The 23,140-nt window shown below is 51.4% G+C and overlaps 1 protein-coding gene across 2 annotated transcripts; it reads left to right on the top strand.

Moving 5' to 3' along the window:
* Positions 1 to 846: 846 nt before the first annotated feature.
* COG2 (component of oligomeric golgi complex 2) lies at positions 847 to 21,786 on the top strand. 2 transcript variants are annotated; one of them, XM_006106516.3, is made up of 18 exons: positions 847 to 1,051; positions 2,333 to 2,494; positions 3,082 to 3,147; positions 4,030 to 4,110; positions 5,820 to 5,923; positions 6,583 to 6,691; positions 7,260 to 7,439; positions 8,129 to 8,253; positions 9,663 to 9,789; positions 12,120 to 12,259; positions 14,501 to 14,562; positions 14,989 to 15,140; positions 15,571 to 15,768; positions 16,797 to 16,869; positions 17,136 to 17,278; positions 17,583 to 17,722; positions 18,891 to 19,074; positions 21,045 to 21,786. In XM_006106516.3, the coding sequence occupies exons 1-18, from the start codon at positions 980 to 982 to the stop codon at positions 21,198 to 21,200; spliced, it is 2,274 nt and encodes a 757-aa protein (XP_006106578.1). In that variant the 5' UTR covers positions 847 to 979; the 3' UTR covers positions 21,201 to 21,786. The 2 variants fall into 2 exon arrangements, with proteins under 2 accessions (XP_006106578.1, XP_023603106.1); XM_023747338.1 differs by lacking the exon at positions 847 to 1,051 and having other exon boundaries at positions 2,383 to 2,494; positions 3,025 to 3,147.
* The last annotated feature ends 1,354 nt before the right edge of the window (positions 21,787 to 23,140 follow it).

The raw sequence follows: 23,140 nt of genomic DNA on the forward strand, positions 1-23,140 counted from the left end.
TTATGGTGGGGCTGTGGGATGAAAGGGCAGTGAGAAGTGCTGAGAGGGAAGAGAGAGGGGGGTGAAAAGCTGTATAAGTCACCCGGCTGGTGTGGCTCAACGGTTGAGCATTGACTTATGAACCGGGAGGTCGTGGTTTGATTCTCAGTCAGGGCACATGCCCAGGTTGCAGGCTCGATCCCCAGTGTGGGGCGTGCAGGAGGCAGCCGATCCGTGATTCTCTCTCATCATTGATGTTCCTATCTCTCTCTCTCTCCCTCTCCCTTCCTCTCTGAAATTAATAGAATATGTATGTATATATTTAAAAACCACAAATATGCATGCACACATATTCGACGTCTGTATTTGGACTAAGCAGGTAGGGAGGCACTCCTTTGAGAATCTGCCCACCCTGGAACTGAGCGCAAAGTGGAGCAGGGAGGTGCCCAGCTGCCCACCTTTTCTTCCCTACAGATCCCTGGAGCGGAGGGTGCCAACGATAAGGGCGGAGGCCTCATTGCACAGGGACCGACAGGAGGAAGGAGCCGGTGAGGTGCCCAACCCTGGAAGACCGGCCTGAGAACCAAAGGGCCGGCATTAGGCCACGGAGGAGCAATCTCGGGAATAGACTGTGGACAAGCGCTGCAGGCCAATCCCCCCGCCCCGCTCCCCCGTGGAAACGGTGGGGTGCAGAGGACCCCTCCAGGGCCCAGCCAAGAAGCGCGCGGGGCTGGCAGTTCCCCCCTCCGCCACAGGGGGCAGCACCGCCAGCCGGCGCGACCCCAGGGGTGCGCGCTGCCCCTCTTGGCGGCGCAGGCGGAGGCGGGCCCAGTGGGAGTCCTCGCTGATTGGCTGCGGCGCGGGCGCTGCCATGTTGGCGGAAGCGGTGTCTCCCCGACCGTGGAAATTGATCGTGGCTGCAGCAGCCGTGTCCGTGGGCGCCGCCTCCTGCTTCTTGTCCTCGCTCGGATCTGGGCGCTGAGAGGCGGCGGCCGGCGCGATGGAGAGAAGCCGGATGAGCCTGCCCACGGGGCCGGACACGCTCTGCTTCGACAAGGACGAGTTCATGAAGGTGCGGGGCGCTTCTCCCCGGAGCCGGGGCCGGGCCGCGGGGGCCCGCCCTCCTCTGCCCTCCGCCCGGGGCCTCCCCCCGGGCTCCGGCCCGCGCCCCGGAGCTGGGGACCTCGCTGTCCTTGGCAGTGAACGAGCCTCTCGGCCTCAGGCGTGGCGGGTGGCGCCTGGAGGAAGCCCGTCTGTGAAATGGGGCTTTTGGGTGGAAAGGCCTGAAAGTTCTGAGCGCAGCGTCCGGTCCCTGCCGGTCCCTGGTCTCTGGTCCCCCTCCCTGTGCAGCGCAGGCAGATGGCCGGTCCCCTCGCCGGATGGAAGCGTGGGCACCGGTGTCCTGCCCCCCGAAGATCAGGAATCCCGTCCTGAGCAAATCGCTGAGCCCACGTGCCTCCCAGGGTCGGGTCAGAAAGAAAAGGCCCCTCGTCCGAAAGCTTCTGGAACGAGACTTTTAAAAATACATATATTGATTTCAGAGAGGAAGAGAGAGGGCGAGAGAGCTAGGAACATGAATGATGAGAGAATCCCCGATCGGCTGCCTCCTGCACGGTCCCCACCCCCACCCTCACCCCCATTGGGGATCAAGCCCGAAACCGGGCATGTTCCAGGCTGGCCGGGCTGGAATGAGACATTTTAAAACGAGTGGGATATTCTTTTTTTTTTTTTTAATATATTTTATTGATTTTTATAGAGAGGAAGGGAGAGGCTCTGATAGAGAGTTAGAAACATGGATGAGAGAGAAACACCGATCAGCTGCATCCTGCACGCCCCCTACTGGGGATGGAGCCTGCCATCGGGGTCCATGCCCTTGACCAGAATTGAACCCGGGACCCTTCAGTCCGCAGGCTGAAACTCTATCCACTGAGCCACACCGGGAGGGCAGAGTGGGATATTCGTACTCTTTTTCTCATGTTGCCCTGCCCTCTGGATGAGGGGAACTGGAGGCGGGTGTGTAGGCCACTGTCCTATATAATAAAAACTTAGGATGCAAATTGTCCCTCCACTGGGATTTCGACCAGGGGGTGTGGCCTGCCAGGGGAAGGGAGGGAGGTCCTGACCTGCTGCAGCTGCAATAGCAGATGGCCTGGGGGAAGGGAGGGAGTACCCAGCCTGCAGCCACTAGGGACCCTAGCAGTGCATAGATTTCGTGCATCGGGCCTCTAGTAGGACATAGACATACAGAACGGAGGTGTCAGCTGAGACCATGTTACTGGTCATAAAGGGTCTGCAGGCACCGCCGTGAAAGCGTTCAGGATGTGATTCAGAGCCGCTCCGGTTGTATTCTCAGGAAGACTTCGACGTCGATCACTTTGTGTCCGACTGTCGGAAGCGCGTCCAGCTGGAGGAGCTGAGGGATGACCTGGAACTCTACTACAAGCTGCTGAAGACCGCCATGGTCGAGCTCATCAACAAGGACTACGCGGACTTCGTCAACCTCTCCACAAACCTGGTAACCGAGACCCACACTTCCTGCAGCTGGTGTACTGACACCCACACTGCCAGCCCAGGTTTCTTCTTAAAATGCTGAGCGTTTTAGAAATCTTTTAGTTCATTTTCCTCCCCCTCAGAAACTTAAAGAGATTACTAATCTCATTCATGAATAAAAGAACTAAACTTTCTTTTTGTTTTCATTTTTTCTCATTTAAGACTGTTTTAGTTTGATTATTTTCCTCAAAGGTGACAATCATGTTTAGAAGAGCTAGAGCCCATCCATCAGACTTTCACACCAACTATACTCACCTCTCATTAAAATGTTTTTCAGATTCATTTAAAATTCCATCCAAAGGCAAATGGTGCATAAAGAAGCGTTCATTTATTAGGACTTCCCTTATTTATTGGTTCATGTGTATCAGCAGATTGTTTTTCTTATTCTATGAGCCATATTTATGGCAAAATGACATTGGTTATTTAGCTAGTTGCTTAGCAGTATATGGCTAGACAGAGAGAGTAACTACGTCTAGTGCTTTGCTCATTAAACAGATACTTCACTCTGACCCCTGCCTCTGATGTGTGTGTGCGACATGATTTCGCTTGCAGGTTGGCATGGACAAAGTCCTCAACCAGCTCTCGGTGCCTTTGGGACAGTTACGAGAAGAAGTCCTGGTAAGTCCCCCAATCCCCTTGCACAGTCCACCGTCGAGTATGCGATGCTTGTCCTCCCGCAGGAGCTGCTCTCCTCTCGCAGGTGGTTCAGTGGTCCATGACTAGCAACCACTGGGCCACTCCGGCCAGGCTGTCCTGTTGATTCTAATTGTTCTCCTTACCTTCGTTTTGGACCTAATTTCTATGATCTCATACGTGGCTTGATGCATTAGCTGCTGGGCGTGTTTCTCCACCTGTCCCATGACCTCTCCCTTTTCCTGGCCCTTCTGTTTCTTCTTGCTTCCTGATATTCCCAAACCAACATTACATCGTGGTATATGAGCGCTTAAAAATTTTTTAGTTCTCTGAAATGTATAGACTCTAGTCTAAGACCTTATCTGAATGAATTCCTCCTAAGTCAACCCCTTCCTTTCTATTTCTACTTCTCTCCACAACGAAGCCTGCAGTGCCCAGGTGGATGCCTCCCCGCCCCAAGTATGTGGTACTCACTTGTATCTTTCTACCTTTTGTCTTCTAATAATCGCCCCTCCATGCAGGTCAGCCTGCACAGGTGCGGAACTCCAGTCCCATCCCCCCACTAAACCCTCCTGTACTCGGATTCAGACTGTCCTTTCTCTACCCTGACCATCGGCGACAGTCACTGTAGATTATTCTTTTGGCCATTAATCCTCTGTGACCCTCGTTTCATATGTCATTTTGCCCCCCAAATCAATAGCAGTTGTGTCTGAAACTTTGTATTTTGTCAATATCTGTATAATACGGGCCTGTCGATACTGGAATTGAATTAATCATGTAAATTTGGTTCAGTTCTGTGGAATTGAATTAAATGTGTAGAATGTCATGAAACCATTTCAACAGTGCATTTCCTTTATTGTTTTCAAGAGTCTCAGGTCATCTGTCAGTGAAGGAATTCGGGCAGTAGATGAACGAATGTCTAAACAAGAGGACATTAGGGGAAAAAAGGTACGTAAAGTGTCATACAGCACCTTGCAGCCTGGACTTGTGACAGACAGCACCTAGAGGGAAGGCACTGTCATGCGTGTGGCTGGTACACTCCGGGCACCTTTGTAGTGGACACATGCAGCCTCTTCTGGGTCTAGTAGCTGAGCAGGGCTGGTGAGGGCCGGAGCCAGAGCTGGGCCCAGGCTCCTCGCTCCTGGTCTGATTAAAGAGAGGTGCGGTAAAGTCATGAAATGTGTTAAAAGACAGAAAATCTGCAGTCTTCTTATGCTTGAATTTAGTTGTGGCAGCGTTAACATTTTTAAAGAAATGTAGATTTCATGGGCTGCATGTCAGCTAAAAGCCCTCTCATCCTCTCTTCTCATGGTTTTCATTATGAGGAAATTGCTTTTTTCCTCAAAGTTTTCACATATATATGTATATGCAGCATCATGTCATGGTATCTAGTTGAAATATGACAAAATTTTAGGGGTACCCAATTGGACACAAAATTAAAATTGTGTCCAGAATGAGAAACAAATGTAACTGACCTCAATGAGGCATGTGACAGTTCAATAAGCATATGATTGCTCAGCACGCCTACAGAGAAGGTGCCGATGTTTCAGAGATGAGGGGGTAGGGCTTTCTAAGCACATTTCAGTGTACTGCAGGCTGATTGTTCTAGAAAAAGTAGTGTGTGATGCTCTTACTCTGCTACTTTTATTACTTCTGTTTCCCCCTCCCCCTTTATGCCTTTACGTTTTACTGGACCTGGGTTTTAATTTTATTTTCTGATTTACTTGTAATCATAATGGTATAGTAGCTGAGTTGGAATTAGGATTCAAGACTTCTGACTCTAGCCTGGTCCTCCTGTATTTTCTAAATGTATGTATTAGCATTAGGTTTCAGAGAGGGAGAGAGAGAAGCATCCGTGATGAGAGAATCATGGATCGGCCGCCTCCTCCATGCCCCCCACTGGGGTGGAGCCCGCAATCCGGGCATGCGCCCTGACCGGGAATGAACTGAGCCCCCGGCGGCTATGAGCATATTTTTTAAAATGTCAAGGGGAGAAGCCTATTTGAGACCTTCTGTTTAATTCTTTAGATGTCCTCTGAACTTTTGCCTAAAGATTCCCAGAATGCAATGCATTTCTAGAAAAGATGATAAGCTTCATGAGAGCAGGGAATTTTTCTTGTTTATTCACTCAGGTCCCCACCTTCTAGAAGAATGTGTGGCTCACAATAGGTGGTCAGTAACTATCTGTTGAATGAATGACCTTGTATCTTTTTATTCTTTTAAGGATGAGAGTTTTATAATGTTCCTCAACCTCTTTGATAATATTTGTTGTGTAATGTATTTAATGAATTGACACATTAAAGCATGAACAAAAGGGTTATAAGAAAATAAACGTACCAGTAGAAAGGTTCATTTAAGATGGGGAAAAGAAGGAAGGAATAAGAAAGAGTACAGAGCATGAGAAAGCAAAGAAGTCCAGTTTCTTTCTTACAATAACCTTGCAATAGAAGGCTGAAATATGCTTGTAGAAAGAAAGCCAGAATTAAGATTTGCATTCTCGCAAGTTCAGTGTTACATAGACATTCAAAACGTAGGATGCATAGGATGCTCCCAAGAGTCTGCGTTGACTGTTGGCTTTTTATTTTCCTGCAGTTAACCTGAGGAAGTAAGACAATTCAGATTAAACATCATAACATGTTTTTGCTTCATTTTAATAGATGTGTGTGTTGAGGCTTATACAAGTTATTCGATCGGTTGAGAAAATTGAAAAGATCTTAAATTCCCAGAGTTCTAAAGAAACATCCGCACTGGAAGGACACAGGTAACTCTTTTTTACGAAATCGCACGTCAGTTAACGCTGCACACCGGGGAAGATGAATGTCCTCTCGCTAGGACCAGAGCATCTAAACTCCTCTCAGCCATTCAGTACATGGAAATGTAAAGGAAGCTGTTTTGAAGTATTTTATTTGTTGCTCCTAGAAGGTTAGTTTGATTTGCCGAAGGAGACAACAGTATTTGGTGATTGAGAGGAATTAGATGTGCTTTTATAGAAAAGGTGTGAATAAGAGGAAAGGGCAAGAGGAGAGAAGGGAGGTTAAAGGGAAAGAAAGAGGTTAAAGGTGAGTGGGAGAGCTGGGGGAAGGTGGTGGGAACAGACAGGAGCTGCACCCCCACTGATCGGCTCCGCCTCCAGCTCCGGCTCTGGCTCCGGCTCCGGCTCCTGTCTGGCCCTGAGGCCCGTGGCCAGGCAGCATCGGCTCATGTAACTTCCCCACTGCACCTACTACGCGCTGTACTGTGGCTCGTGGTGAAGACGATGGCACAGAGGGTGCTTTAGCTTCCACCTTGGACCAGGAGGGTGTGGAAAACGAGAAAGTTCTAGCAAGTGGTGCTCCAGCATCCCCACCACTAACCATGTGGTGTGTCCTCTCAGAAATGAACAAACTTCAGGAATCACGTTTCTGCCCTTGTCTCTACTAGCCCACTTCTGACGGGACAGATTTTGGAGAGAATCGCCACAGAATTTAACCAGTTACAGTTTCATGCTGTTCAAAGCAAAGGCATGCCTCTTCTGGACAAAGTAAGACCAGTAAGTGTTGTTTTCTGTTCTCACAGATGGTAGCTGGGACTTTGCTAAATAATTTTGGTTTAACCTAGTAATGCCCCTGGCAGTTGTTGATCCACAGGGTTTTGAAGCTAGCTTTGCATTTTTTCTTTCATTTTTTTGTTTTTTAGACCCCTGCTTCCTACACGTCATGCATTATAGCTTTTGTGTAAAGACACAGGCATATTCTCTGAATTGCAAGAGTGAAGTTAATTGTGAATTTCACGTAACTTGACACTTTCTATGATTCAGTCAGAGTTCCATTTATCCAGAGCCCTTGACTAGACTTTAAATTCAGGTGTTTGATTTACACTGTAGCTTAAGGGGAAAATAACTGTTTTTCTCGTTCTGTAATTCTAACCCCGCCTTTGATGATAAAGGTTTACTTCTAGAGATTGTGGGGCGGAGGATAGAGTCCCTGTGGATCTTCAGGAAAGGCTCGCATGTCCATCTTACACACATGACCTTCTGTTAGAATACAGGGGTCACGTGTGTGTTTGGACTCCCAGGCCCTGGTCCCGCCAGAGCCTTGCTGACCCCTGTCTCCTTGCAGCGGATCGCGGGCATCACGGCCATGCTGCAGCAGTCGCTGGAGGGCCTCCTGCTCCAAGGGCTTCAGACGGCGGATGTCGACATCGTCCGGCACTGCCTGCGGACGTACGCCACCATCGACAAGACCCGCGACGCAGAGGCCCTCGTCGGTCAAGTTCTGGTGAAGCCGTACATGGACCAGGTCTGTGATCTCAAGGGCTCTATTCCACCAGCATCACAGAGCATTTACTCCGTCTCCTAGACTCCACTGGGCGCGAGGCCAGATCAGCGAGCTCTCTGTAGAGGCGCGTGTCTACTACAGTATCAGGTGTAGAAAAAGGCTGGTCCCTGGTGGTTAAATCAGCCGGGAATCGGCTTGCTCGCCTGTATTTTCTAATGATGCCCCAGACCAGGGGTCATCTTCATTTGGTGGGGGTGAGGGGCTGGCCTGGGAGAAAGTATGCATCAAAGCATTTTGAGGTCAGTTTTGTGGGATGTCAATTATACGTCAATCAAGTTACTAGGCAGCAGTTTTGAACTGGTCTCGGGTTGAATAGAGCAGCCCAGTGTGTGAGCCGGGAGGAGCGGGTAGGTAATTCTGAGCGTGGAAGTGAGATTTGGCTCAAAGTCTTTAAAAACATGGAGGGTTGACCAGGCCAGAGAGATGGGAGGGAGGGAACGTTCAAAGATGGAGGACTTTTATAGGCAGATTGCCGAGGGAACTGCGCACGCTCATCCCAGGAACCAGTTTTGATGCAACGACTATTTACCTCCCATTTAGAAAACATGTCCGTTAGGGAGGAGGATGGGTTTTCTCAATTCTTTCCTTTGTGGTATATAGTTCCTACGTCTCTTTTAGGTGCTTTTTGAAAATGCTCTTTCTTTTAACAGGTGATTATAGAGCAGGTGGTTGAGTCACATCCAAATGGCCTGCAGATCATGTACAACAAGCTCCTGGAGTTTGTCCCTCACCATTGCCGCCTTCTGCGGGAAGTCACAGGAGGGGCCATCTCAAGGTACTTGTCTACTGGGTATAATGACTGCACCTGCTGCCTGGTGCATGCTGATAAGGGGGTGCTAGAGCGCACCTCGGTGTAATGACTGCACCTGGTGCACGCCGATGTGGTGGTGAGTTCTGCCTAGACCACAGCAGTAAAGCGAATGTTGCAATAAAGCGAGTCACGTGGATTTTTTTGGTTTCCCGGTGCATCTAAAAGTTACGTTACACCATCCTGTAGCTTGTTAAGTGTGCAACAGCCTTATTTCTAAATAAGTGTACCTGCTTTAACTGTAAAATACTTTTGCTAAACAATGCTAACCACCATCTGAGCCTTCAGTGACTCTTAATCTTTTTGCTGGTGGAGGGTCTTGCCTTCAATTTGTAAAAAACAAGAAGCGCAGTAGAATGAGGTCCAATGAAACGAGGCTTACCCGGTCTCCATGGAACTGTCCCCACAGCGCTGCAAGGCGGGCATCGATAGCCTCCTTCTACAGATAAGAACCTAGTAGATGGAGCTGAGGGTGACGGTTAGGACGCCTCGCATCCAAAGCCCAAACTCTTTCCTTCTCCCCCTTGGCTTTTTCTTAACTTAGTTCGACATCAGTGTTGGTTGCCTTCTATTATTCGAATGGCATAATCTATCTAGAACTACCAATTCAGTTAAACTCAGCAGGTTTTATACTGATTGTGATTGAAGTCGTTTTCAGTTTTTCCTCCTTTAATTCCCATGACTTCCCAGTTCCGTTACATAAATACCCCATTACCTGTCACCACGGCCACTGGCCCAGTCCAGGCCTCTGTCCTCTGTCCCCAAAGTAACAGGCTCTGCCCACTTGCTCTCCCTGCCTCCACCTTGTCCACTCGGTCCAGCCTCGCCTTTCGCCTTCACCCAGAAGTCTGAGCTTCAGAGCCTCGCCTTCTTCATGTCGGTAGTGGCGTCTCGCTGCTTCTAGAGGAAAACGGGGCTTTGTGATGCAGTCATAGAACCTTAGAACTGAGGCAATCTTAGAGACAGTTCAGAAGCGACAACGCTGTTAGTCATTGGGAAATTAACGTAATTGGTGTTCAGGTTGAGTGCAAAGATCTCTTTTCTTGTGGTGGCAGACCGCCTCCTTTCTAAGATCGAGTGTGGATGTGGTGTCCTACTTTAAGGGGGGAAATTGTGCCCAGGCCACTTGGGTGGTGGTTTTGCCTTATCCTTGACACCAGCTCCCTCTACAATGCGTCAGGTTCAGGGTGAGTCTGAGTTTAAGGCGTGAAATAGAAATGTGGGTGGAGAAACAAACTAACTGACAGTTTTTAAAAAAGGAGTTGAAATAAGTTTTAGGCTGAGGAACTTGTAGTAAAAGCACCACAGTAGAATTTTGCTCTTTGTACGTAGAAGATGATAGTGTATTTGACTGCAATTTTGCTCTTTCCTTACAGCGAGAAAGGCAATACTGTTCCCGGATATGATTTTTTGGTGAATTCGGTCTGGCCGGAAATAGTACGAGGATTAGAGGAGAACCTGCCCTCACTCTTTAACCCCGGGGATCCCAATGCATTTCACGAGGTACCTGTCCCTCCTTCGTTTTGACTCTTGAAGATGTTAACCTGAGGTTTCAGAGCAATCATGTTGTCTTCTGCACATAAAGTAAAATTCAGTCTAAACGCAATTGTGATTAGATATGTACATTATTTTCAAAGTGAAAAAAAAAGATCCTAGTACCATTGAAAGCCCTTTTCTTTATAATTGTCCATGAAAAAGTTAAGTTTTTCTGCCTCTACTGTGTAATTGTGAAGGAAAACAAAAACTATTGATTTAGACTTTAAAATGTATATAATTGTCCTATATAGTTTAAAAGATTAGAAGACCCTAAAATGTACTGTTTTCTTAAAATCATGTTATCATTTAAAATATTTCATGGTTTAGATTTCAAAAGTAAATTTAACTTTACTTTTGAAATAAAAAAAAAAGTACATTTATTTTTTGTTGTATCATGTTTTAAGGCAATGCATAGGGCCACAGTGAAGGATAAGGCTCCTGGGCCAGCGGCCTGAATTCCTGGCCCAGCGCTCCATCTCACTAGCCTCTTGGGGCCTCTCTGCCTTCTCCTTCCCTGGATTTTAGTTTTTTTTATTCAATATGACAGTCTTCGTCTTTTCATTAGGTAATTTACCAAATGTATAATGACCGATTCATTTGGGTCTATATTCCTGTTTGTCCCTCTTTTCTTCCTTCCTTTTCCCCCTCCTTTGTGTTGTGTCTTCCCTTCTTTTTCTAATCGGCCTGGTGAACTTGATTATTTTTAAAGTGTAGAGAGGCAAAAGGTAAGTGTGGTTTGAGCCTGGGGCCTGGTAGACCTTCATTGTCCCAGAAATATCACTCATCTGTCCTCTTGGCTAATTGTTCCATGTTATAGGACATTGACAATGATTTCTGTGATTTAAAAAGTAGATACCATGGGCAGTGTGAAATAATTGTCCTAAGCATTTGCAACTTACGAGCCTTTATAGTTTGCTGTGCTCCTTAGAGAATCATATTGATCACATTATGATTTGTTTCAGCTCAGAAATGAAGCTTTCTGGAAAAAGTTTGCCTTTAGAATCCTTTCCCAGTATTTAATGTTTGTGGCGTAGTGTCCAGCAAGCATCTGTTCCTTTCAAGAAATGCTTTCAGCGTCCAGTTTTAATGTGACCTGCTTCCCTCGCAGAGGGAAATGTTCTGTATTCTATTAGCATCCATTAGATCCTGAGGTGTAGTTTCACCCTGAAAGAGATGAATAACAGCTTTCTTGGCCTCAAGTCCACACACCTGACCATGCTCAGGGGGTTCCACAAGGACCTGTAGTGCTCACTGCACTGAACCTCCTGTGGAAGCTCAGGCCTCAGCGTATTGAGGCGAATGGAGCCCCTCTTCCCTGAGAAGGAGGCATGGAGAGGCCAGGGTGTTCCCCCCGGAGCCTGGGCGCCTGGGGAATAGCACATCCCTTCCAGCAGCCCCGGGTTTTGCTCTGTTGACTTTCTCTTTCTCAGCTTTGTCTTTGGGCGAATTCTCTCTGAGCCTAAACAGAAGAGGAAACATCATCTGTAAAGTGGGGGGTGATGATAATGGCAGTTGCCTCCTAGGGTGGTTTTGTGGGTTAAATTAATAACCGATGTCAGCACAGTGGGCGGATGGTAATTGCTAAGGAAGTGTGAGCTGCTGCTCCTCTGCGGCTGTTACATCCCTGTCACTTTTGCTGCTGTCTCGTCTATAAAAATGATGTCATCACTCACATGGTTGATTCTTTCCTTTTTAAAATTTTGCACTTCTTCTGGAGAGGTGATGGAGGCTGTACTGCTTAATCTGCGGTCTCATCAGCTCCAGGGACGGGGTGAGGGGTGGCCTAGAGGGTGAGAGCTGTCACGTAATGAGCACGGCTCTGCAGCACCCGGGTGTCCAAGTGGACTGGCCACGGGAGACCTTGAGCACGCCACGGGGCCACGCGGGCCTTGCCTGGGCTTTACGTGGGGACTGAAGGGAGGTCCCTTGGGCCCCAGTCAGCTCTAGAAGCTGTGGTTCTGTGCTGCCCTCCTTTATCTCAATCACAGGTTTTATTTATTTATTTATTTATTTATTTTTTAAAATATATTTTATTGGTTTTCCACAGAGAGGAAGGGAGAGAGAGATAGAGAGCCAGAAACATCGGTGAGAGAGAAACATCGACCAGCTGCCTCCTGCACATCTCCTACTGGGGATGTGCCCGCAACCCAGGTACATGCCCTTGACCGGAATCGAACCCGGGCCGACACTCTATATCCACTGAGCCAAACCGGTTTCGGCTCAATCACAGGTTTTAGTAGATGCTCCCAATTCCGGGTGTTTGCAGTGAAAATGCCACCTGCTTGTTCTTATTTTAGAAATACACCATCAGCATGGGCTTTGTGAGGGCATTTGAACGGCAGTGCGGATCCCAGGCCAGCGTGAGAAGACTGCGAGCGCATCCTGCCTATCACAGCTTCAACAATAAGTGGAACTTGCCTGTTTATTTTCAAATACGGTCAGTAACTCATTCCCCACCCGCCTCACCTTCCTAAGAGAATTCGAATACCAGCTAAGCATGTTGGGGCCCCCTGTTCACAGCCTTTTCTTTGTGATCATCATACTATCCCTTGGGAAACAAACTTTCCAGTGGAAATGTACAAGAAATATCACGAGTGTCAGCATTAGGCTTGCATGACGAGATAAGGTTGAGTGTTTGGTAACCAGCGAGCTGAGAACTGACACGGAGCAGGTTGGACTCCAAGCCCAGCTTCACCCCCACACGTTCTCTCGTTCACCGTGGGAGAGAGGGCGTGGGAGTGGGTGGCAGCTCTTCCCTGCCGCTGTCCCTGTCACGTCAGCTGCCTCCACGAGTGGCCTGTCCACCGCTGTCGCTTCTGCTCCTCTGTGCCAGGTTCCCCTCAGGGCGTGGGGGGAGCATAGCGCGAAGTGCTCTTCCAGCGGATTCTGTCTTCCCGGTTACGAGAGTCCTGGCTGTTATCTTGGCTCCTTTATCAACGGTGACACTGGTCTCTCTGGTCTGGAAAGCGGGGCCACTTTTCTCCCCGACGCCCCGATGCTGTCGCCTGTGTCAGTGAGCGGCTCTATCACCTGCCCGGGAGCTTGATCATAAACCCAGCAACGTGGGTTCCACTGGGAAAGCAGATGGTAGCGGCCATCTTTGCAGGTTCCCCTGAATGAGGTCATGGTCAGCTCCCCCGCGGAACGGCATTAACTAGAGCCTTTTGGTCGAAACGCTCTTTAAAGAATCATAGCTTTTTGTTTAGATTTTTTATGCTTTCATTAATTGTGATGCCGTCTTTTTCCCCAGAGCGCTGAGGAAAAATTACAGAGAGGGAAATGGATTACGAATTAGGTGCCTTGATTATAATTGCTCACCGTGACGGGAATGTATGGAATCACCTCTGATAATGAAATCACAGCTTTCAGAATGTTAGCCAAGTGCGCTTGCACATACGTGCAGTCCTGTGTGTTATGCTGCATGTGTCCGGCTTACATCGTGTAGCTTATCTTGTGGTGGGAAAGCAAGGCCTTGCCCCTCTAAGGTGTTAGTGGACTGCATTGCAGAGGTTTGATGATCGGGATCAGGCCGGGCAGGAAGCCCTTTGCTTCCTGAGCAGAGCTGAAAAGAGGGAAGCATCATTTGACAGGCTAAGGCTGCCACCGGCAAGTGCTGTTGGGATCTGGCCGGTTCTTTTGTCGTCCGTGCCTGGAGTTAGATGCCGTCATAGCACATCCTGCTGTCTACTGCCTGCAAGCTCCTCTTTTTTTCTTCTTGTTTTCTTTAAAAAAAAATTTTTTTTTTTTTAAAATTTCAGAAAGGAAGGGAGAATGAGAGAGAATCATGGATCGGCTGCCTCCTGCACACCCCACACTGGGGATGGAGCTGCAACCGGGCATGTGCCCTGACCGGGAATCGAACCGTGACTTCCTGGTTCACAGGTTGATGCTCAACCCCTGGGCCACTCAGGCTGGGCAAGCTCCCCTTTCCTATCGTTTCCCCGGACCCCGCGGCCCCTGCTTAGGAATCCTGCACTGTCACCCATGTCCGGGCACTGCCCTGGGCTGTTGTGTAAAAATTACTTTTCAGATATGGAACTTGTTCTCAATACATTTGTTTTTCCGTTTAAAAAACAAACTCAGGTAGTACTTTGTAGGACTCTCCTATTGATTTCTATCAGGTGTTGAGTTGTTTACCCCGAATTGTGACATGAAATCCTGCAAACATGGCTGGGGTCAGAGTTGTGCTGTTATCTGACTCACTCACCTTGGGGTCATTTGAAAGAAGGAAGTTTCAGAACCAGTGGGATGGGAGTGTTTGACATGTCGCTAAGGAGAAGTATTCCCATTGCACTCTTAGTAACAGGGTGTGCGCCTGCATCCGACTGTGCACATGCCCCCAGCCCCACTACCATTCTTGTACTTAACCCTAACCCTAACCCTAACCCTTCCCCTTCCATTTCTCCCCAGCCTTCTCCTTTTAAGGAGCACGTGATTGCACCCAGATAATCCAGGATCTTGTCCTCACCTCAGGGTCTCATTGAATCCCACCTGCAAAGCCCTGAGGTCACGGCCACGGGCTCCAGGGATTAGGACCTGGGTATCGTCGGGCTGTTACTCTGGGCCGCCCTCCGTGGCCCCGGGTGGAGGAAGTCCCTGGTGCCAGGAAGAAGGGAATGGACAGGGAAAGGCATCAGCAGCAGCAGAAACACTAATTCGAGCTCTTGTTTTATCCCAGGTTCAGAGAGATCGCGGGATCCTTAGAGGCAGCTCTGACAGATGCCCTGGAAGACGCTCCAGGTAATGCCTTCAGGTGGTGAATGACAGGTCCCCGGGGGGGCTCGGAGCTCACCATCTCGACCCGATCCCCGAGGGCACTTGCACCCTTTCCTGGGATCCAGGAAGCTGGACCTTAAAGACTTCCTGTGACTGACTGGCCTTTTTTAGAGACAAAAAGAAATCAAATACTGTGGTTCCTATGGTTTTTTGCTTTATAGAGCTAATAAGAGGCTGCTGTAGGAATATAGGGAGCAGCCCTCATGTTTGTTCCTGAATATCACATGCTGAGGGGACGTAGCCCCTGGTTGCCAAGTGATCAGCCCTTTTTATAGCAAACTGGCTACGTGCTGCCAGAGGTGACACGCGTGTCATAGGTTCGCCATCACTGGCCTAGATTGCAGCCCGAATTGACCGAGGCGCCTGCCCCCGCGTGTGCTTTCCCTGCAGCGGGGAGCGCCTACTGCCTGCTGGCGTCTCACAGGACGTGGAGCTGCCTGCAGAAGTGCTGGTCGGAGGAGCTGTTCCTGCCGGCGCTGGCGCATCGGCTGTGGAGGCTCACGCTGCAGGTGTTGGCGCGATACTCCGTGTTCGTCAACGAGGTGAGCCCGGCGCGGGGCTTTAGAGATACATCGAGCTACTAAGGCAGTGATGGCGAACCTCTGACACGCGTGGCAGAGGTGACACACGAACTCATTTTTTGGGTTGATTTTTCTTTATTAAATGGCATTTAAATACATAAAACAAATATCAAAAATATAAGTCTTTGTTTTACTATGGTTGCAAATATCAAAAAATTTCTATATGTGACACGGCACCAGAGTGAAGTTAGGGCTTTTCAACATGCTGACACGCCGAGCTCAAAAGGTTCGCCATCCCTGGCCTAAGTACACTGAGATGGAAACGGCCACGCTGCCGTGAGAGGGGAGTTGGATGGTGGACGCTAGCATTTCCCGTGACTTCCCGGCCCACGTATGTGAGTCCATGGAGCTTCCTGGTGGAGAGTGTGTGACCATGGAAATCCCGTTTCAGCTTCTGCTCAGGCCCATCTCGAATGAGAGCGCCAAGGACGTTCGGAAACCTCTGGGAACTGCTAGCAAAGATGCTCCCGCTGCCCCGGGAAACAGCGAGGACCCGGGCAGCGGTCCTTCCGAGGCGAAGCCCGTGGCTTCCATCTCCAGCACGCAGCTCGTGCACGCGGCCGCCGACCTGGCCCGGCTGCAGGAGCAGGTAAGCCCGTGTCCCAGATGCCCGGTGCTCGGGCAGCGGCTCCCCAGAGAGCGTGCCCACACTGACAGCAGCCGCAGGGCTGCAGACCCGCGGGCCCAGGGACCCAAGAGAACACCTCCCGCATCTCCCCTCACCCAGCCTTCCTGGCAGCCGCTCTCCCGCCTCCCTCCCGCCGGGTCTGCGGCTTTTCCAGGGATGGCGTCCCAGCTCAGCGTGAGCGGCTCCCCAGTTCTTTTTCATCCACTCCACTTCCTGTGCCGGCCCGATCTGTGCTGGGCTGGATTTTAATTATTTCCATTCAAGAACCCCAATACTTCTTAGTAACATTTACTCTTCAGCTCTACTTTGAAAATCCTGAACTATTCTTTTTTCCCTCTGTGTCTGCGTCTGTCCCATGTTTTGCTTTTATTAAGAGAACCTGGTGGATGAATTTGTGTTAAGTCCTCTGTTACATAATTGTGCTTTCCTCGAGTTGAAATATTTTGTGGCGCTCCAAAATATTGTATGTTTTGAGCAAGAACATGGTCTTTTTGTGAGCTTTTTGGTGCGGGGGAGCCACGGAATAGAAAATGATGTTTGTTCTCGGGCGTGGGAACAGCCACGCACCTGCTGCTTCCCGTGGTGGGTCCATTTCCCGTGAAGGTTGTCATTGAGAATTTTGCTTTCTTCTTTTTTTTTAAAATATATTTTATTGATTTTTTACAGAAAGGGAGAGGGATAGAGAGTTAGAAACATCGATGAGAGAGCAACATCGATCAGCTGCCTCCTGCACACCCTCCACTGGGGATGTGCCTGCAACCAAGGCACATGCCCTTGACCGGAATCGAACCCGGGACCCTTCAGTCTGCAGGCCGACGCCCACTGAGCCAAACTGGCAAGAATTTTGCTTTCTTCTGGTGAAAGGTGCCGAGCGTCCCGAGTTCGGTTTTATCATTCATAACAGTGTCCTAGAGGACGCAGGTGCAAAGAGAATCGCCTCTTCCTTGGATTTAAAAATTAACTGCACACAAACTGCACGTTTATTTCAGCTTCCAGAACTCTTGGAAATAATCGAGCCCAAACTCGAGAGGATTGGCTTTAAGAATTTTTCTTCTATCTCAGGTAAAAACAAATCTTTAGACTTATCAAATCTTTGAATAAGAAATGATTTAAAATAAAATTTTAGAGACTGGGATGCATTCTCTTTAGCTGTAAACCCTTAGTTGTTTCTCTGTTGTATGATTATAACGCCCCTCAATGCGAAACCGTGTTGCGTGCTCGCCATTGGACTCGATGTGTTGTTGTACACGCTAAATACCATGGCAGCATTTAAAGTAACAGTCACACCGGCCTGGGTAGCGTGACTGAGCTCAGTCTGTGTGTCACAGCCGCCCTGGAGGACTCGCGGCTGTCCCTGGCGGCCTGCGCGCCCGCCCTCAGTGCCAGGATCGTCCAGGACCTGAGCGAGTCCTGCTTCGGTTCCCTGAAGAGCGCCCTGGAGGTGCCCCGGCTGTACCGAAGGACCAACAAGGTCAGCGCCATGCACTGCGGAGAATTGTGAGGCAGGGAGAGAGGGCAGGAGAGGCGGGAGGGAGGGGAGGAGCAGGCAGAGGCTGAGGGAAGCGGAGGCGCACTCCCTCTCCTCCGAGGAGCTTGGGTTTGGGGGGCGCACCCTCACCAGGAAGCGTGCAGGTGTGTGTGTCTCAGAACGGGGGAGTGACTAGTCTCCTTTGACCTTGAGGTTTGAACAGTGTCCTCTCTCTCTCTCTCTCTCTCTCTCTCTCTCTCTCTCTCTCTCCATCTCTCCATCTCTCACTCCCACCGCCACTCCCCAGGAGGTGCCCACGACAGCCTCCTCTTACGTGGACAGCGCTCTGAGGCCGTGCTACCAACTGCGGAGCGGGCACAAGGACAAGCTCAGGCCCGAGCTGATCCAGCAGTGGCTGGAGGGCGCGCTGTCCGAGAGCACCCACAGGTGAGGGGCCTGGTGTCAGCCGCGCTGGGCTTCCCCAGAGAACCCACCTCCGAGGTTGCCGAGTCCATCAGAGGGCGGCGGGGAGGCCAGGCGGGGAGGCCATCATGTGGCTGCGCCGCTGGACCAAGCAGGGAGGCCCGGCCTCTGCCCAGCTGTGTGGCGGCCGAGCTGTGCTCGCTGCACTCCCCGCCCAAGGCTCTGTCTGTCCTGGCCTCTCCCAGGTCGCACACCTCCAGAGCCCCCGCCCCGCCCCGGGCCTGCCTTTCCTGTCCCAGGTACCACCTCATCCTGTAAGTCCAGTCACAGGTTTCCTGTGAGTCCTTTCTCTCCTCGGCCGTCCATCCAAAATGGCGTTGGTCATGCCACGTGGTCAGAGAGCGTGCAGTGGGGAGACGGTCGGATGAGGAAGAGAAACAATGGCAGCTGAGGAAAGGCGGGGTCCACGCCCCACAGCCCTCGACAGTGCGAGGAGGTCTCAGTCAGGGGGCGGCTCGTTTCTCATTCGTCTGCTCTTCCCAGGTGCCCACCCTGACTGCACTCGAGCCTGTTACTCCGTCTTGTTGTTGAATTTTGTTCAGTTATTGACTTTGCTGTAGGATTATATTTGTTTCAATTACTTATGAGCTAAGTGGCATTTGTGGGTTCATTTCAAACATCACAACGAATTCTAATATGATTTCTATGTAAATGCCAAGTAATCAGCTTGTAAACAGAGCTTTTAAATGTAACATTTCTCATTTGGACGGTATATGGAGACTGTTTGGAAGGCAGTTTTATTTAAAATCTTGAAATGCTTTCACTCTTTAAAAGATGGACTTCCAGAACTGGTTGTAAATGAACTTGCTCCTCCTTGTGGGGAATGAGCTGCAGATGCTCACTCCATGGAAGACAGACAGCGTGGCCCGTGGTTTCCTCAGCGTGGCCAGGACTGAAATGTTGAATAAAATCCATGTACATATTTCTTCAGTTCGGAGGGAATGCAGTGCTAGGCCGTCAATTTTCTTTCAGTTAAAAACATTAAATATTTACCAAGGCTGATTTTTTTTTATTGGAAGTGAATTCTTATCTTAAAAACCTTTTTCCCCCTTTTTTTTGGTCCACGTTGCCAGTTAGTGCGTTTGTGTTCCATCCAGTGTCTGTATCACCCGTAACATGTCTCGTGCTCTAGGTTCTATGAGACCGTGTCCGACGTCCTGCACTCCGTCAAGAAGATGGAGGAGAGCCTGAAGAGGCTCAAACAAGCCCGGAAATCCTCCCCCGCCAACCCCAGCGGGTCCAGCGGCGGCGGCATGAGCGACGACGACAAAATCCGGCTGCAGCTGGCCTTGGACGTGGAGTACTTAGGGGACCAGGTAACCGCGAGCGCGTCCGTTCCAGGGACTCTGGAACCGAGTCCTGGGGTCACCGGGTGGCTCACGTGAGCCCAGAGATGCCGTCGAGGGGCCCGGCAGGCTGTTCCCTCCCGCTGGGAAAAGGGGTCGGGCCCCAAGTCCGTGAAGTCGGAATATTTGCACCCAGGAGTTACGAGAAGGAAGAGATAGGACAACACTGAAATCGAGTTTTCGAAATCCAGTGGGTTGATCTTTTGTGCGTTTGGCATCTGCACGGCCAGCAGTGTTCGTGCCCGAGAAGCCCCAGGGCGGTGCTCACGGGCGTGTCCCCCTGGTCACGGCGTGGAAAGTGCCGATAGGACGTCGGGGCCGGGTCCTGGTCTGTGAGTTTGGCTCCGAGTAACCAGAGCTCTGGCCCCGGGCCCTGTGTGTGATGCTCGAGCACCCGTCTGAGCACAGCGTCCCCGCAGGTGGCAAGCGCAGGCTGTGGAGCGCGGCGCGTGGGTGCCTCTGCCTGCACGTCTCCCTCAGGGGCAGCGGGCTCCGCGCAGGCCTTTCTTTGGAGTCAGAGGCGACCCCTCGAGGGTCATCAAACTTGGATGCTCAGAAAGGGGCCCTTCCCCTGCTCGGAGCGTCAGAGGTGGCGGGTGGCTTTACGGAGCGATTCCTCGGTCGGTCTCTGGAGCCCTCGCTGGGAACAAGGCGTGACGTGGGCATTTCCGTCCGCAGGGCCTGGGGTGCCCACTCCGAGGAGCCTCTCACCTCAGGCGCCCCTGGGACTCGCGTTCTCTGCCCTGAGGCGGGTGAGAGAGAGCCTGGCCCAGTGTGTGGTATGCTGCTGCTTTTTTTTTTCTTTTCTTTTTTTAAAACATATTTATTGATTTTTTTACAGAGAGAAAGGGAGAGGGATAGAGAGTTAGAAACATCGATGAGAGAGAAACATCGATCAGCTGCCTCCTGCACACCCCCCACTGGGGATGTGCCCGCAACCAAGGTACATGCCCTTGACCGGAATCGAACCTGGGACCCTTCAGTCCGCAGGCCGACCTCCATCCACTGAGCCACACCGGTCAGGGCCGTGGTGTACTTTATTGTCCCAGAGAAACTTAGTCCAAGTCTCACAAGCAGGGACGTGGTTATGAAGCCATGAGGAACGAGTCAGCAACAGGAAGAAAGGAGATGGGAGGGGGTGGGGAAGGAAACAGGGAGCCCGTCCCGGTCCCAGAGCGACCTCAGCTCTCCCAAGTCCTGAATGGCCGGCGCGGACCCTCCCGGACCTCACCGTGCGAGGCTGCGGGCCCTGTTGCTGAGCTGCGGTGGGGACTCGCTGTGCCTTCTGTTACCAAAGCAACTCACAGGAGACGCTGTGCCAGAGTGTCTTCAATTCATCGATTCCGAGAAAGGGCTGTGGACAGGTTACGCAATGAAGGCCGGCCTGTCCTTTCTGGAGACTTCTCCCTGGAAAAGCAGCTCATTGATTCTTCCCCAGGGGGGCTTGTCTTTGCCAGCCACCAAAGGCTCTCACCCGCTGGGCTCTGATTGGATGGTTGGGGGTCAACCAACACGCTGGCTTCTTCGAATGCCAAGTGTCTGACCCAGAATGCAGTTTTGCAATAAGTACGTCCTTTGTTCTAGAACAGCGGTTCTCAACCTGTGGGTCGCGACCCCTTTGGGGGTTGAACGACCCTTTCACAGGGGTCGCCTAAGACCATCGGAAAACACATATATAATTACATATTGTTTTTGTGATTCACCACTATGCTTTAATGATGTTCCATTTGTAACAATGAAATTGGGGGTCACCACAACATGAGGAACTGTATGAAAGGGTCGCGGCCCACAGGTTGAGAACCGCTGCTCCAGAAGGAACAAACATGCTGCCGTTCTTCAGGGAGCGGCCTCTCAGCGCGAGGGCGAATGTTCCAGTTGTCACAAGGCTCTTCACATTCCGTATGTCGCAGTGTCTCAACTTGTTCTCGTGGCCTTTGCAGATACAGAAGCTGGGCCTGCACACCGAGGACATCAGAAGCTTCCCGGCCCTCGCAGAGCTGGTGGCTGCCGCCAGGGACCAGGCCACCGCCAGGGACCAGGCCACCGCCAAGGACCAGGCGACCGCCAAGGACCAGGCCACCGTGGAGCAGCCGTAGGCACCGGGGCCCCGGGAGCGGAGAGCTGGGCCTGGAGCCGAAGGAGCTGGACGCACCGAGGACAGGGCTCTGCTCTCTCCCCAGCCTCAGCCTCAGCCTCAGCCCCGCCCCCCAGCCAAGCGCTTCCCGGGCCCAGCACCCGCCCAGCACATCTGGGTCCTCCTTCGCCCAGAAAGAACACTAACGCCTTTTCCGTTGTAGGAAGATCGTTTTTAAGACATTGGACACTTTCTACTATAGTTTACAGAGCAGATCATTTTATTTTTATTGTAAATCTTGGTGAGGAAGAGCTGATTTCTAAACTACAATGGGAGTGAATGTATATGTGCGACTCTAGGAGGGTTCTCCCTGGCCCTGCGCCGGCGGCCTGCGGGCAGCCTCGGAGTGAGCGCACGGACGCGCCTGCTCCCGGGCGCACGGCCTCGGCTCTGCGAGCGGCGGAAGATGCTGGTCCTTCTCCCACCAGGTGCTGGGAACGTGCTGCTCGTCATGCTCTTCCCCGCCCTCTGTCAGGAGCCAGAGCCCTCGGGGGATTTATTTTCTAAATAAAAGAAGTGTCTGCCAAGAGCGCGGCTTTCCTCTGTGAGTCGTTGCAGGTGACTCCTCACTCATGCCCGTGGCTCCTTCCCCTGGGCCAGGGCCTCTCGCGCCTGTGGGGAGGCTCCCCTCCATCATAGATGGCCCTGCAGACGTGGGAGTGGTCCATGGAAGGTGACACCCCTACAGGAGCCAGCACCGCCAGCCCTCCTGACGAGCTGACCCCGGGGTGGGGGTCAGGGTGGGGTGCTGAGGGGCAGAGAGCTGGGAATGTTGGGAAAGGACCCACAGCGGGTGGGAGGTCTGCTGACCCACACCTGACACGCACCTGCACACTTGTGCTGAGCCGTGGCATCTGTCCTTCAGCTCAACAGTGGCAGGAAGCAGGTGTGCAGGGTCCTTGGCCCCGGGGGGACGGGGCAGACCTGCCACAGGAGCCACACCTGTTCAGGTTGGGTTTTGCTGCCAAACGAGAAACAAAAATCGTCCGGTTTTCTAAACTCGGTAAAGGGTGTGGGGTCTGGTGACTTCTCGGGGCCCTGGGACGCCCCTGCCACCTGGGCTCCTGGGCTCCTGGGCTCCTGCCCGAGTCTCTGATGAGGTGACTGTTGCTGAGAAAGCGCCTCATCTACCGGACACACACTGGGCAGCCCAGGAGGACTGGGAGGCAGTGGAGAAATGTTTTAAGAAAAACAAACCCTTGGGCCCAGCCAGTGTGGTTCAGTGGTTGAGCATCTCGATTCCCGGTCGGTGCACATGTCCAGGTTGCAGGCTCCATCCCCACTGGGGGGCGTGCAGGAGGCAGCCGATCCATGATTCTCATCATTGATGTTTCCATCTATTCCCTCTCCCTTCCTCTCTGAAATCAATTTTTAAAAAATTAAAAAGGAAAAAAGCAAACCCTTAGAATGAAGACGTCTGTGCTAAGTCATCTGCGAGATGTTGGGTTTTGTATCCTTGGAACGTCCTGACCCAAATTCCCGCTCATAGAAATTCTGGGCACAGAGACCAGCGGTCGGTTGGCAGCGCCTTCCTCCTGGCAACGCCGGGGCACAGCGCCCGCTGGGCAGAGACCTGTTGGTCATTCACAGCGTCCCCTCCCGCTGGCTGCGCCGCCGCGGTGCCAGCTCACATGCTGTCACCCAGGGCGACTTCAGGACGGCCTCCCAGGTGGCAACACAGGCTCCCTGCGGCGGCCCCACACCCAGCACAAAGCCGGGCACTCAGCGGGCACCTCCGAGTGTACAGCACCAAGAGGGAACCTGATGTGCCCGGCCGGCGTGGCTCAGGGGTTGAGTGTCGACCTATGAACCGGGAGGTCGAGGTTCGATTCCCGGTCAGGGCACAGGCCCGGGTTGTGGGCTCGATCCCCAGGGTGGGGCGTGCAAGAGGCAGCCGATCCA

The sequence above is a fragment of the Myotis lucifugus genome, unplaced genomic scaffold, assembly GCF_000147115.1.
Source record: "Myotis lucifugus unplaced genomic scaffold, Myoluc2.0 scaffold_842, whole genome shotgun sequence".
Lineage (NCBI taxonomy): Eukaryota > Metazoa > Chordata > Mammalia > Chiroptera > Vespertilionidae > Myotis > Myotis lucifugus.

Coding starts and splice junctions, on each gene's coding strand:
- COG2 (XM_006106516.3), top strand. CDS start 980: ATGGAGAGAAGCCGGATGAGCCTGCCCACGGGGCCGGACACGCTCTGC. Junction 4,111..5,819: donor AGGACATTAGGGGAAAAAAG/GTACGTAAAGTG, acceptor TCATTTTAATAG/ATGTGTGTGTTGAGGCTTAT. Junction 8,254..9,662: donor ACAGGAGGGGCCATCTCAAG/GTACTTGTCTAC, acceptor CTTTCCTTACAG/CGAGAAAGGCAATACTGTTC.